General features: G+C 40.4%; 1 protein-coding gene across 3 annotated transcripts in view; it reads right to left on the bottom strand.

Moving 5' to 3' along the window:
- The window catches only part of RGL1 (ral guanine nucleotide dissociation stimulator like 1), a 291199-nt gene that overhangs the window by 119015 nt on the left and 157380 nt on the right, over positions 1-14804 (bottom strand). Inside the window, exons 1-2 of one of the 3 annotated variants that reach the window (XM_015121585.3) lie at positions 5607-5810; positions 4484-4594 (exon numbers count right to left, since the gene is read on the bottom strand). The exons of 1 other annotated variant lie outside the window; for it this stretch is intronic. In XM_015121585.3, the coding sequence (XP_014977071.1) occupies positions 4484-4594; positions 5607-5633 (138 nt within the window). In that variant the 5' untranslated portion in view covers positions 5634-5810. 3 annotated transcript variants of the gene reach the window in all.

Below are 14804 nucleotides of genomic sequence, written 5' to 3'. Positions count from 1 at the left end.
GTTTCTGCCAACTAGATGGCCATGGTTGCAAGCTTACAGTCTAACGGAAGATAACAAACAAGTAAACAGGCAATTACAGCAGAGTGAGGTAAATGCACGACCAGGAGACGCAGAATGGATGCCTCATCCAGAGCTGGGGGATTAGAGAAGGTTCCCAGAAGTGAAATTAGCTGAAAATTCCAGGAACTGTATGCCATTTGAAGGCAACATGGATAGCAACAACGCAAAAATGCCAGGTAGAGTCAATCCGAATAGAACATCCAAGTGAGAGTCAACTTCTCAATCCAGATGTGACACATGGTTATCTTACCACTGTACCCAAGTAACCCACAATTGGTCACAATTTGCCCAAATGCCATGTTCTATAACCTAACATTTCTAGTTTCTTTTATTTCTACATATATTCAACTTTCTCCATTCTATTTCACTCTCTTACCAGTCTCCCAGTTATCTTGCATTTCAACTCGGTCCCACAAACATTTATCAAGAGCCTATGTGGGAAACGGTGTGACAAATACTGGATACAGGGCAGAAAGGCCCCAGTGCCCTCCCACAAGGACTGCACGATCACAGAAGTACAGGACTAAGAAGAGCGACGTGACTAACCACTGATCATTCCACTGCCCACAAATTTTGCAGAAGTGACCTAGCACTCACAATCCTGCTTGTAAAACAAATATCCTCACTTGGAACTTATCTTAGGCTGACATGTTTTTTGGACCCTGAGTCTGTCACATTCTGAAGACAACAGCATGAACTCTTGACACCAAAGCCCTTCCCTAACAGTTGAATGCTTTTCCTCTGTCCCTTCGAGTATTCATCCTGAAATGGTACACTTCCTGTTTCCAGAGGATACTGATATTTTCTTAATTCATTTCTACATTATCACTGTCCATATACAACCACAACACTGGGACCAAAGACAAATAACAAGTTTTGACTCTTTGCTCTTCCAAAAATCACAAGATAAGTGAATGTCTGGGTGAAATTACTTCTTTTTTTAAGAGACAGAGTCTCACTCTGTCACCCAGGCTAGAGTGCAGTGGCACAATCATGGCTCGCTGCAGCCTTGACCACCCCGGCTGATGTGATCCTCCCACCTCAGCCTCCCAAGTAGCTGGGACTATAGGCACACACCACCACACTCAGCTAATTTTTTAATTTAATTTTTTTTTTTTAGTAGAGACGGGGTCTTGCTATGTCACCCAGGCTGGTCTTGAGCTCCCGGCCTCAAGCAATTAGCCTGCCTTGGCCTCTCAAAGTGCTGGGATTATAAGAATGAACCACTGTGCTAGGCTCAGAATTGCTCTTTAATGTCTCTTCCAATCCTAAGATTTTTTAAATTTTGTGGCATAATTGAAGTCATTTTTCTTTGAGAATTATAGGTGGGTAAAATGATCCCAGCCTAAGATGTTATTGTAAAGGGAAAATAGGTCAGCATTTCAATATTTGGTTTTTCAAAGTTGCCAACATAATCTCACTGTCAATGGGCAAAGATGCAGCTGCATGTATAAGTAAACTGGGCCTGGGACATACTTGGTTGTAGTTTTCCAAACACAGGGTTTTACTTTAAAAGATCAACTGAACACAAAGTTTAACAGACAAAATAAAAAAGAATGACCTAAATGTTTTGGACCATATAATACTTCAGGTCTGAGGATATGTAATTATTTTGCTCTCCTCCCCAAAATTGAATCTTAATTATGTTTTGAGATCTGAGTACTATAAAATACAAAAATTATATTCCATCTTTTAGGCATCTGGAATAAGCATTACAGACATGTAACAAAGCTATGCCTACCCTCATGTGCTACATAACCTCATACGTATCTTCATGTCTTCGATGCACCCTGCTTTAAACCTCCAAAATGGGGAGTTTATCAATGAGATACATAGCTTCACAACAAATATCTCAATTTGCAGCTTAAGTTATCACTCTAGACATGAAGAAAAGAAAGTTACATCTCTCAAGTCTTGCAACATTAGGGAAAAGCACACCCAAAGCATCCTCAGTCTTTTGAGCCAATGTTCTTTTCTACTACTATGGAAACAGCCTCAAGGTCCCAGGAAATTCTTCATAACAAGGAGCTAACCATCTGGATTTGAATCTGGTGTTTACCACTTCATAGCTGTGTGACCCTGGCAAGCAATTTAACCTCTCTGGGCACTAGTTTCCTCATGTTAAAAAAGAGAGAGAGAGAGAGAGAGAGAGAGAGAGAGATCATCACAACACCACCTTCCTCAGAAGGTTGTCATACTGCAATAATTTCCTCACCTGACCCCATTCTCTAGTAACTCTGAAACTAGTCACTTTGAAGAATTTTGAAAGGGTACTGGAATACAGGAAAACAAACATGGGGAAGCCACTCGGTTCTAAAGAGAAAGGTTTTGTAATTGCTATGGCTCAGTGGGCTGAGTCACATTTAATTAAGTCTGGAATTTTCAAGGACAAAAACAGAACTTCCCAACAGGACACCTAAGACAAGAAAACATGTAGATTAGAGCTGCAGAGCCCCTAGGAACTTGCAATTAAGGAGTAGGCTGGTAGCAGCGAATCACACTTTATTGAAATGGGGGCAAGGGGAACAGATTCCTCCATCAGCTAAAGCCAATCTTTTCACATTATCCTCCTTCTCAATATTTCATATCTACGGTTGAATCCAGGGTGAATTAACTCTGAACTATGTATAAATTTGAGAACACTGGGAGAAGAGAGAGAGAAGAAAAGAAGTGAAGTCAAGTGAAGAGAACAGTCAGTGGGGATTGCTAAATAACTCTGAGCATCTAAATACATGACAGTTTGTAGATGTGGGGCATACAGAGTGAACCCCTCCATTTCCAGTGACTTACTCATAACTAATGTTGTATATGGCTAAAAACTAAAACAGTCACCCAAGCAACATCAGTCTCATTAGAAAGAGAGGAATAACCTGATACCAAAAAAATGCAATGACCCTTCTGAAGACAACTGGTTCAGAAGCTGTGAATCATTCTGAAACAGCTAGAGGCCAAACCACATGGATGCCACATTTAAATAAAATACATACACACAACCACCAAAAACAAAGTGATGACTTGTCAGAACTCTAGTTCTGCTTTCCCTATCAGGTCTGCTGGTGATGTAGATAATTAATTTTAAAATCATATTCTGAGTAAGGTAGGTTCTTGGTAATTAAAGACCTCTAGTTCTCACTGGAAGGTTCCTATCTTTCCAGACCACACCTGCAGATTTCATTAACAGTTTATGGCCCTCATGGGTGATACCTTGGCCCAAAGTACAGCAGCAGGAAAGGCCTAAGTTGAAGCAGCTGGGGAAGCCCAAAGCAACAAATGCCTGTGTCAGCAGACTCATGGCAGAGGAAGTGATTGCTGCCGACCATGGGCCATCATCCTGCCTTAAACTCCCTGGAGTTACAAGTCACACATTACCACTACTCTTAACACGAGGACCTGTGCAATTCTGTGTCCTGTCCTCCTTCACACTCCACCTTTGAATGCTGCTCAAAATATTCTGAATTTTCAGAGAATCCAAGCCACTAAAGATGGGATGCAAGTGCATAAATCTTCAACACTGTGAAGCCCATCGGCTAGAATAAGGCCAGCCAGGTGAAATCACACTCCATCCCCTCTATTCAGCCAACCATTCTTTTCTTTCTCTAGGCTTTTTGGGTCGCCTCTCACTGCCTGGTCTGAGAATTACTTCTCTTTCCAGATCAAGAATCCCTTCATTCTTCCACATGTTTGACACTTGCCCAAGTAGTGATCCTGTCACCGAGCTTTCCATTTCTCACATTCGCTTTATTTGGGATGTGTTGAAGGATCTACTAGGTGATATCTACAAACTTGCATGACCTCACCCAAAATTTTAGAATCTCAGTGGAAAAGAGTCCTGTTTACAGAAGCAGCATTTTCCCAAAGGCCCACCACTCTACACACAAAGTAGTAGGTACGAAGCATCCATTTGCCTTCTCCCAAGATATAGAAAAGAGATCACAATAGGAAATCTACCACGCCTCAAAGGATGCAGACTTGGAATGCTCTGTCTCCTGAGCAGTCTGGGTACCTCCTAGAGATATAGGAGCAAGGCAGACACTGACAACATCAACAGGGGGAGGGCAGAGAGAGACAAGGGTGCCTTCTGGGCAAAGCTGCTTATGGCTCTTGTCTAAGAGAGTGCTGCTCTCTGGGCCTGTATTGTGTGTGTCATCTTCTGCCACTCCACCCCCAATCTATTTGCCAAAGACCTCAAGATGTTTCTAAGAGGTTCTAAATTATTGACAAGCCTAGGGAAGATGCTTTTGAAAACATTATATACAAAAAGAGACCTGTTCAGCTAGTGCAAACACTTGGTCATTAGCATTTTCCTTTTTAAAGTGAAAAGAGGAAGAAAAAAAAAAAGCCTGCCTCTGTTAAATAATAATGATATTCACAGAACAACAGACACTGAAATTCCAAAGTTCACCATCTCGCCAGCTTTACTCACCCCTAGCCATCTTGCTCCTTTATTGGCAGCCTGTTGAATCTGGACTCTTTTGAGGGTGACATGGTAAACAGCTCCTTCCTCTACCTCTTCACCCCAGTCCTGAATCGAGCTCTGCCAGGGACGGGATAAAGAGAAAGAAAAAGAGTATTTTTTCCTCTCTGCTAACCACAATCTATCCCAGCTGCCTTGCTGCTTACAACAGCACTCAGGGCACAAGATGGGCTGTTCAAAATAAATATTACAATCCGAGCAATACAAGACACATTTTGATAGAGGGAATGCTGAGATTTTCTTGGCTTGTAGCCCCTTCCTGTGGTATCAGGATCCCCAGACTTTTCCATTTAGTTATTTCTCCTAGACTTGCTCACATATCTTAAATAGTTTGAAGTCTTTCTTTTTCTTTATAAAGAAACTAGTTTAGTCCTGATTAACTTGTCCCCCTTAAGTGAAAGGAAAAATAATTCTTTGTTTTTTTTAAAAAAAAAAAAAAGAAAGAAAAGAAAAGCAAAAGAAAAGAATAAGTTTGTACTCTTTAAAGTGTCATTGAAGAAACCAGATTTTAAACTCAGACACAAACAAGTGTTTAAAACGCCAAGAGTCCTCACTCCTTTGGAAGTGAAGTGGTTTGCTTGTCTTTTTCTCCACATTGTTTTGGAGCCCACAAAGTTAGCGGGGGTGGAAAGTTTATATTTCCGTAAAATAATCTGGCAAGTGCAGAAAAAGCAACACATCACCAGGCAGTTTCTACTAAAATCTGTGCAGCGACCCCCTGGATTTCCATGTCCCCAGCTAAACCTGAGGTTTGTGTTAAAGAGCCGCTGGGACGCAGAAGCGCTGCGCGGTTCACCCACACTAACAGTTCTTTTTCCTTCAAAGTTCTCCCCTCCTGACATGCATCTGGCCCCAGACACACCACAGGCAATTGCTAAGAAAGTAGGTATGGTTGAAAGGGAGGAGACACGCAGAGAGAGAGGAATACAAAGTGGAGTGAGAGAGCTTTAGCTCACAAGTATGGAATCGGATTGCTCCGTTCACTCCGAGGGAGTCTAAAACACGCCCAGCGAAAGCGGGAGAAGATTCCCCACCAGAGAAGCCTCGGGAGAAGGCAGAGAGCTCTCGTTACCATTTTAGCTTGCCAAAGCAATTTCATTCTCAGTTTTCTCTCCGGTGCGCGAACGCTGCATGATGCGCCCTGCTCGGAAGCCAACGCAGTGTCTGCTGGGCTCAGCCCGCGGCGCCTCGCCCGGGTCCGGGTCCCGAGCGGCCGCCGCGCACAGACACGCGCCGCGCTGCCCCCGCCGCCGCCGGTGCGCGCGACTCGGGCCACAAAGGGAGCGCGGCGAGCGAGCGAGCGAGCAAGCGAGGAGCAGACTCCTCCCCACGCCACTCCGTGATGTAAGGCTTTCCTGTTTGTGCTTGTGAGCACACTCTCCCTTTCTTCAGTCCCATGGATAAAGTCAGCATGAAAGCGTTTCTCCAGCGCTGAAGGTGATTGGGAAACAACACTTTCAAGTTTATCAGGTTTTCCTGACGGTCACCAGATGCCAAAATAGAACCGAGTGTGGGATGGAGGATTTGTGTGTCTTCTTCCTTCGCTAAAACAATGGAAGGAGAAAGTCCGAAAAACTTCCATTATCTGCCTATTATCTATTTTGATTTTACAATAATTAAGTCAGAATGACCCCAATGAGAGCCGCAATACTAGAAGCCAGGAAGTTTTTCATTAGGACAGAGGATAAGGTCAGAGGACACCTGGGTATTCCAAAACCGTGTCCAGGGGCTATGCCCTCTCCTGCATCAGCACACTGCCAACAGGAAATCGCGCTGGGCTTTTCACCACCCATTATGATAAGGCTCAATTACCGAGTAACTGGCCATTGTGGGTGGGAAGGGAACAAAACAGGGTAAGGTTTTGCTGGGACTGACGGTGTCCTAGAGGTTCTATGAGTCTTTGTGAGTAGCCACTATGGGTTGAGTTGTTTGTACTGTAGGGACACAGTAAGATCATAGCCACAGGGAAAAGCTCTTCATCAGATGACTACCAGCAGGAGTTTTATCATAATGGAAAGATCTACTATAGGGATAAAAGATTATTACATTTTTTTAGATCCAGTTTTAACAAGTCAACAGGAAGAGATACCAGATAATGCAGTCAAACTTGACACCTGCCAGAATTCCATGCAAATTGCAAATACCTTTAGGGCTCATGTCTTTCATACTATTCACCCTAAATGAATTTAATCACCTTCAAATTAAAAAAAAAAAAAAAAGGTCTCCCACTAATTGCCATATTATGACATAATCCCGGGTTTTGGTTAATAGTAAATATATCATGAGCTGAAAATTTAGAAAATCAAGTGTACCGATGTTCCCAGGAGAGCAGAATAAATGACAACAAGGACACATTAAGGAAAAACAAAAGGATCTGTGGACACTTGAGAACATCTTCAAGTCATTCAGCCAGGTTATCCCCATACAACCAGAACCTAAGGGCACAGTGACTGTATAGAGATGAGATGCCCTTTTAGCAAGCTGAAGTGGTTGTTCTATAATGTAAAAAACAAACAAAAAACACATAGACTAAATCCTTCTATGATGCTCAGGACACAATGTTGCTGGGAACCAGAGGAAAATCATGTGGAGGACCTACCTCCCTGCTTGTTAAGCCATCCTCAGGAACCCAGGCCCACCTCTAGAGGACCTATTAGGTGATCTTGGAGACCACAAAATGCAACTATGGACAGTTAAACAACCTGTAAGATTAACTTTGCCACTACTTTAACCTGATTTTTGGCTACACATTTGGCAGTAACTGAAATGTTTCCATTTCAGGGATACTAAGCAGTTTCTTCAACCTCACTCTTCCAGGAAACCTTCCTGGACAGAGTGGCTTATAATTCACAAGGCCCCACTCAGGTTTCAGATCTCCTCACCTTTCTCTGTACTCCAACCTAGTGTGTAAAGGGAAAAGAACTAGCTTCAAGGCAAGTGAATACAGCTTCACATCCAGCCTTGCAGTGAGTGAACCTGAATGCTACTACCCTGGGCCTTAATTTCCTTATCTGAAAAATGGGACAAACACCTAGCTGAAAGAGTTTGAAAGAGGATCAAATGAAATAATGCATGCAAATCATCAAGCCCATGGTAAGTGATCCAAAAAAGTTCCACTGCCTCCTTACTGCACTTACTGCCAAACCATATTGATCCAGACTCACTGAAAGGCGTGTTATGTATGCAACACTAGGAAATCTGAAATGATGTCTTCTCATGGAATTACTTTAAAATTTCAGAGAGGTTTTCCAAGAATAACTATTTGTATTTATACCTCACAATGTATGTAATTTTGTATAAATGCTGTTCTGCAAAAAAAAAAAAGAGGCAGACTTTATGCTAAATAGAACAATTGTGTGTTGCAGTTTACACATTTTTTAATATTCATTTAAAAATATTTCATCAGTAAGCAGTTAAGTCCATATTACCTTATTACCTGTACCTTTGGGTTTAAGTACTCCTGGTCAATATGTGGGAAGACAAACCAGTAAGCCATTTATAACTCAGTTGGTGTTTATTTACTACAGTAGCCTTCCCGCAACCTAACAGAGTCCTGAGAGGATAGGTCAAGTTTAGTTAAAAGATCAGGAATGTTTTATAGTTTTTAGAGAGCAAGACTTGCATCTCTGGTTCAGTTTATTGCAAGGTACTTTATTCTGATACTATTGTAAATGGAATTGCTTTGTAAATTTCATTTTTAGATTGTTGTTAGTATATAGAAACACATTAATTCTTTATTTTGCAATTGACTGAATTTGTTTATTAGTTTACAGGGTTTTTTTTGCTGATACACCTAAATAGAAAGACATCCCGTGTTTATAGATTGAAAGACTTAATATGTTAAAATGTTCATATTACCCAAAACTTTCTGCATATTCAATGCAATCCCTCACAAAATCCCAAGTGTATTTTTAACAAAAATAACCAGAATAACCTTAAAATTCACATGGAACTACAAAGGATCCTGAATAATCAAAGCAATCTTGAAAAAGAAGATTAAAGCTGCAGATCTCATGCTTCCCTATTTGAAAACATATTACAAAGCTAGAGTAATCAAAAGTTTATGGTACTGGCATGAAGACAGACATACAGACCAAGGGAACAGAACAGAAAGCCCAGAAATAAACCCAAGCATATGTGGTCAACTGATCTTCAATAAGGATGCCAAGAATATACAACAAGGAAAAGATAGTCTCTCCAACAAATGGTGCTGGGAAAACATTTGTACAAAGACTAGATCACATGCAAAAGAATGATATTGGACATTTATTTTACACCATACACAAAAATCAATTCAAAATGGATTGCAGACTTAAACATAAGACCTGAAACTATAAAACTCCTTAAAGAAAATTGCTATAGTTTGGTTTGTTTGACCTCTCATAATCTTATGTTGAAATCTGATCCCTAGTGTTGGAGGTAGGGCCTAATGGGAGGTGTCTAGATCATGGAGGCAAACCCCCATTAATGGCTTGGTGCCATCCTCAAGGTATTGTGTGAGTTCTCACTTTATTAGTTCCAGTGAGAATTAATTGTTACAAGGAGTATGGCCCCCATCTCTCTCTTGCCTCCTCTCTCACCATGTGATCTCTGCACATGCTGGCTCACCTTCCTCTTCTGCCATGAGCTAAAGCAGCTTGAGGCCCTCACCAGATGCAGATGTTGGCACCATGCTTCTTATATACAGCTTACAGAACCATGAGCCAAATAAACTTCTTTTCTTTATAAATTGCCTGCTCTCAGGTATTCCTTTATAGCAACACAAAGGACTTAGATAAAAATATAGGGAGAAAGCTTCATTATATTGGCCTTGGCAGTGATTTCTTGGATATCACACCAAAAGCACAGGCAAAAAAATTAAAATTAGAGAAGTGGAACTACATCAAACTAAAAAGCTTCTGTGCAGTAAATGAAACAATCAATAGAGTGAATAAATGACCTATGGAATGGGAGAAAATATTTGCAAATCATGTATCTAATAAGGGGTTAATACCCACAATATTTTAAGAGCTCTACAACTGAATAGAAAAAAAAAACCAATTTTAAAACAGGCAAAACACCTGAATAGATATTTTTCCAAAGAAGACATACAAATGACCATCACATATATAAGAAAGTGCTCAACATCACTAATCATCAGGAAAATGCAAACCAAACTGTACTGAGATATAACTTCACACCCGTTAAGGTGGTCATTATTAAACACATACACACACACACACAAACAAGTGCTGGAGAGAATGGGGAGACATTGGAACCCTTGTGCACTGTTAGTAGGAGTGTAAAATGATGTAGCCACTATGGAAAACAGTATGGAGGTTCCTCAAAAAATTAAAGATAGAACTATTATATAGTCCAGCAATCTCAGTTCTAGGTATTTACCCAAAATAATTCAAGTTGAGATCTGAAAGCGATACTTGCACTTCCATGTTCATTGCAGCATTATTCACAATAGCCAAGATGTGGAAGCAGCCTAAATGTCCATCAACAGATGAATGGATAAAGAAAATGTGGTATTATTAAGTATTAAAAAGAAAGAAAATCCTGTCACATGCAGCAACATGGATGAACCTTGAGGACATTAATCTAAGTGAACTAAGCCACTTACAGAAGGACAAATACTACATGATCCCACTTATATGAGGTATCTAAAATAGCCAAACTCTTAGAAGCAGAAAGTAAAATGGTGATTGCCTGGGGCTGGAGAGAGGGGAAAATAGGGAAATCCTGTTCAGTGTGTAGAGTTTCAGTTATGCAAGATGAATAAGTTCTAGAGATCTGTACATTGTACTTACAGTTAACAATAATGTACTGTACACCCAAAAATCTGTTAAGGGGGGGAGACCTATATTTAAGCATTAGTATGTTGCTAGGAATAGTTTTGTGTTGCCATATTTGGTGGGCACTGACAGTAACAACAGAAAAGTTCTAGCATATAAGAGGAAAGAGGTATGGAAGAGCACCAAACTGGGGAGGAAAAAATTTTTCTTGCTTTACAGTTTTACCAGAGCCAATAAATAAAGAGCAAATGCAAGCAGCTGGTGTGTTGATTCTTTAAGAGAGTCTGTCTAGAAATGGAAGTATATAATATATATACCCCATTCATTTATTTATTTATGTAGTCATTGGTCTCTATGACACCACATTTTTCTACACTTTATTCTACCTCTCTGGCTGTAAGAAGAAGTAAAAAATACAAAAGTTATGACAGAATGTACTTATGTAGGATGATATGGAGTGATATTTATGTATCTGGGTAAATGATGGGACATTTGGCATATGAGTTTAAATTCTAGCTCTAGATGACTTGCCAAGCAAGAGTCTGACCCTCACTTCTCACAGCCTTATTTTCCTCATTTGTCTCTTGTCATGCTTGTCATGAGGATTAAATGAGATATACTACATGAAGTATCTGATAGCGCTTGGAACATAGGAGGCATTGAATAAAAATGTCTCTCCTCTCTCTACTCTCACACCATTTCCCTTTAATGTAATTTTGTATCTGTTTACTGCTTTTGGTTTGTAACCTGAGTGTTCTTTATACTTTTGCCTGGGTAAGATATTATATTGCATAACAGAAAAGTAAGGACAGTGAAAGTATAATGGACACTGTACTTCGAAATAAGTATGTAATAAAAACTTGTCTTAAAAACCATATATCTGATAAGCGGTTAATATCCAAAATATATAAAGAACACATACAACTCAATAGCAAACTAACCAACCTGATTTTAAAAATGAGACAGGGGACTTGAACAGACAATTTTCCAAAGAAGACTGACAAATGGCCAACAGGTATATGAAAAGATGCTTACTATCAGTAATCATCAGGAAAATGCAACAAAACCAGAATGAGATATCACCTTATACCTGTGGGGATGGCCATTATCAAAAAACAAATGATAAGTGTTGGTGAGGATGCAGACAAAAGGGAACCTTGATATGCTGTTGTTGGGAAAGTAAATTGGTACAGCCACTATGGAAAACAGTATGGTGATTCCTTAAAAATTAAAAATAGAACTACCATATGATCCAGCAATTCTAGTTCTGGGTATTTATCCAAAAGAATTTAAATCAGTATCTCAAAGAGATACCTGCACTCCCATATTAATTGCAGCATTATTCACAATAGTCAAAATATTCAGATACTATTATTATTCAGCCTTAAAAAAGGATGAATAATAGCCAAGCGCGGTGGCTCACACCTGTAATCCCAGCACTTTGGGAGGCTGAGGTGGACGGATCATGAGGTCAGCAGATGGAGACCATCCTGGCTAACACGGTGAAACCCCGCCTCTACTAAAAATACAAAAAATCAGCCAGGCGTAGTGGCAAGTGCCTGTAATCACAGCTACTTGGGAGGCTGAGGCAGGAGAATAGTGAACCCGGGAGGCGGAGCTTGCAGTGAGCCGAGATTGTGCCACTTCACTCCAGCCTGGGTGACAGAGCAAGAGTTTGTAAAAAAAAAAAAAAAAAAAAGGGAAATCCTGCCATCTGTGGCTACATAAATGGACCTGGAAGACATACTAAGTGAAATACACCAAACACAGAAAGACAAATACTGTATGGTCTCACATGTGGAATCTAAAATAGTCAAGCTCATAGAAGCAGAGTAGCATGGTGATTGGCAGGCTGAGGGGGTGAGAGAAATGTGGTGGTGATGGTCAAAGGGTGCCAAGTTTCAATTATACAAGATGAAAACCTTCTAGGGATCTACTACAGGTCTATAACACAGTGCCTAATAGCTACCAATACTATATTATATACTCAAAATTTTCCAAGAGGGTAGATCTTATGTTAAGTGTTCTTCACATACACACACAAATAGTAAGAATATGATACTAATAATAATAAAGGAGGAAGGAGGAAGCTTTGGGAGGTGATGATATGTCTGTGGCTTTGATGGTGGTGATGGTTTCATGGGAGTATACTTACCCCCAAACTCATCAAGTTGTATACATGAAATATGTACAGCATTCTACATCTCAGTCATACCTCAATAAAGTTGTTTTTTAAAAAAACTTGCCTTGAAGATGGCAATATCAACATAAAATGGTAAGAAATGACAAGGCCTTGGCTTTGTCATCCTCAAACTCAAGGCTGCACTGTAATGTCCTATGCCCAGTCAAAAGTTTAGAAGAAAGCGGTCCTGAGAGGGCAATAATAATAATAATAACCATGCGAAGAAAAATAAATAAGTGAGAGGGCAGGATTTCCATTCCACACCTTAGTACTACTGAGCACAAATTGCCTCTATTTACCTATAACCACTACCTAAGCAGACTAATGTGAAACTTCTCCCACTCACTGGTAGTGGACTTTTGAACAAAACTGATAATTGTCCTTTTGCAACATTTTACTCATAAACTATAATAAAGATTATAGATCCATAAAAACTTTTGGAGGAGGACATAAGCAAATAAGTCTGGTACTTCTTGATTCCTTCCTCCAACAATATGAAAGCATTGTCAAAACACAAGGTTTTTAGTTCTTCCAATGTCCCTATGAAATGCTTCTCCCTAGGTTTGCAGGCTGTGTTCCTTACCAATCAACTCTCCATCTTTAGTTTTCCACTATCAATTGGGCATTCTGCTATGGTTGTTCCTAGCTATGATAACTGGTTTCACCTGCTTTTTGCTTGAAGTTTCAACCTTCCTTTGCAAAGGGTAAAGAGCCAGTCATGTTTGGTTAAAGATGATCAGGCCTCTGAAAACTCCTTAACCAGTAAGCAGTTGCTTCCATTTTCTAAAGGACCAAGTTGATTTTATTAGTTATCACAGAAATACTATAAAGTATGAGTTAAAAATTCTCAATGCTCTGTTATTACATTTTTACATTTAGGCAAGCAAATTACAAGTCCACTTTAGGCAGACCTTTTACAACTAAAGAAGGAGGCTGCCCTAAGGTATAGAAAATAAAGACAGAAGAAACAAGCAAATAGCACTCAACAGATGGTAGGCCAAAGGCAGAGAGCTCCTCGGGCCATGATGGCAAACATTTTACAACTAATAGTTCACCAATTGTTGGCAATTATTCTTTTTTTTTTTTTTTTTTGAGATGGAGTCTTGCTGTCTCACCCAGGCTGGAGTGCTGTGGTGCGATCCCAGCTCACTGCAACCGCCACCTCCTGGGTTCAAGCGATTCTCCTGCCTCAGCCTCCCAAGTAGCTGAGATCACAGGCGCCCACCACCACGCCCGGCCAATTTTGTATTTTTTGTAGAAACAGGGTTTCACCATGTTGGCCAGGCTGGTCTCAAACTCCTGACCTCCAGTGATCCACCCGCCTCAGCCTCCCAAAGTGTTAGGATTACAGGCGTGAGCCACCACGCCCGGCCAATTGTTGGCAATTATTCTTAATCGTTGATGATGCTCTCCTGAGGAGGAAGCTGGATACTGAAATACTATTTGTAACTTGGACTAATGAGCATTATTACCTCATCTAATTATATATTTCTGTAAAAGAAAAAAGGACAGCCCACCAGAAATTTGTTCACTCGGTTGAAAATATCAAAACATACAACCATCAACTCAGAAATAATGCCAGGTTGTGTGATATATAGTAAAATAACTGCAGAATGGGAGCTGGGTGAGCTGATGCCATGGAGACTTTGACCAAGATTGAGGAAGGAGTTACTGGGCAATTAGCCATATCTTTTTGTGGGACTGAAGCAATCTCCTTTTTCATAATAGTGGTATTGAAATGGTACTGAAAACCAAGATAAACTATAACTTCTATAACAAAGTAGCTAAGAATAAAGGCTCTGCAGTTAGAGACAACTAGATTTGAGTCCTAGACCCACCACTTCTCTCTGAGGCAAGGTCTTTAACACCTCTAAGCCTATTATTAAGAAAATAGGGATACAAGCTGGGCACGGTAGCTCAAGCCTGTAATTCCAACACTTTGGGAGGCCAAGTGGGTGGATCACAAGGTCAAAAGATCGAGACCATCCTGGCCAACATGGTGAAAACCTGTCTCTACTAAAAATACAAAAATTAGCGGGGTGTGGTGGCACACGCCTGTAGTCTCAGCTACTCGGGAAGCTGAGGCAGAAGAATTGCTTGAATCCAGGAGGTGGAGGTTGCAGTGAGCCAAGATAGCACCACTGTACTCCAGCCTGGTGACAGAGTGAGACTCCATCTCAAAAAAAAAAAAAAAAAAAAAATAGGAATACAAACACCTTCCTCACTGGCTTATAGTAGGAATTAATTGAGATAATTCACAACATGCCTTTAGTACAGTGTCCAGCAGCATACATAATGTTTTCTATTA

The sequence above is a fragment of the Macaca mulatta genome, chromosome 1 (assembly GCF_049350105.2).
Source record: "Macaca mulatta isolate MMU2019108-1 chromosome 1, T2T-MMU8v2.0, whole genome shotgun sequence".
NCBI lineage: Eukaryota > Metazoa > Chordata > Mammalia > Primates > Cercopithecidae > Macaca > Macaca mulatta.
The sequence above is the reverse complement of the archived record's forward strand: the minus strand, read 5'-3'. Positions and strand labels throughout refer to the sequence as shown.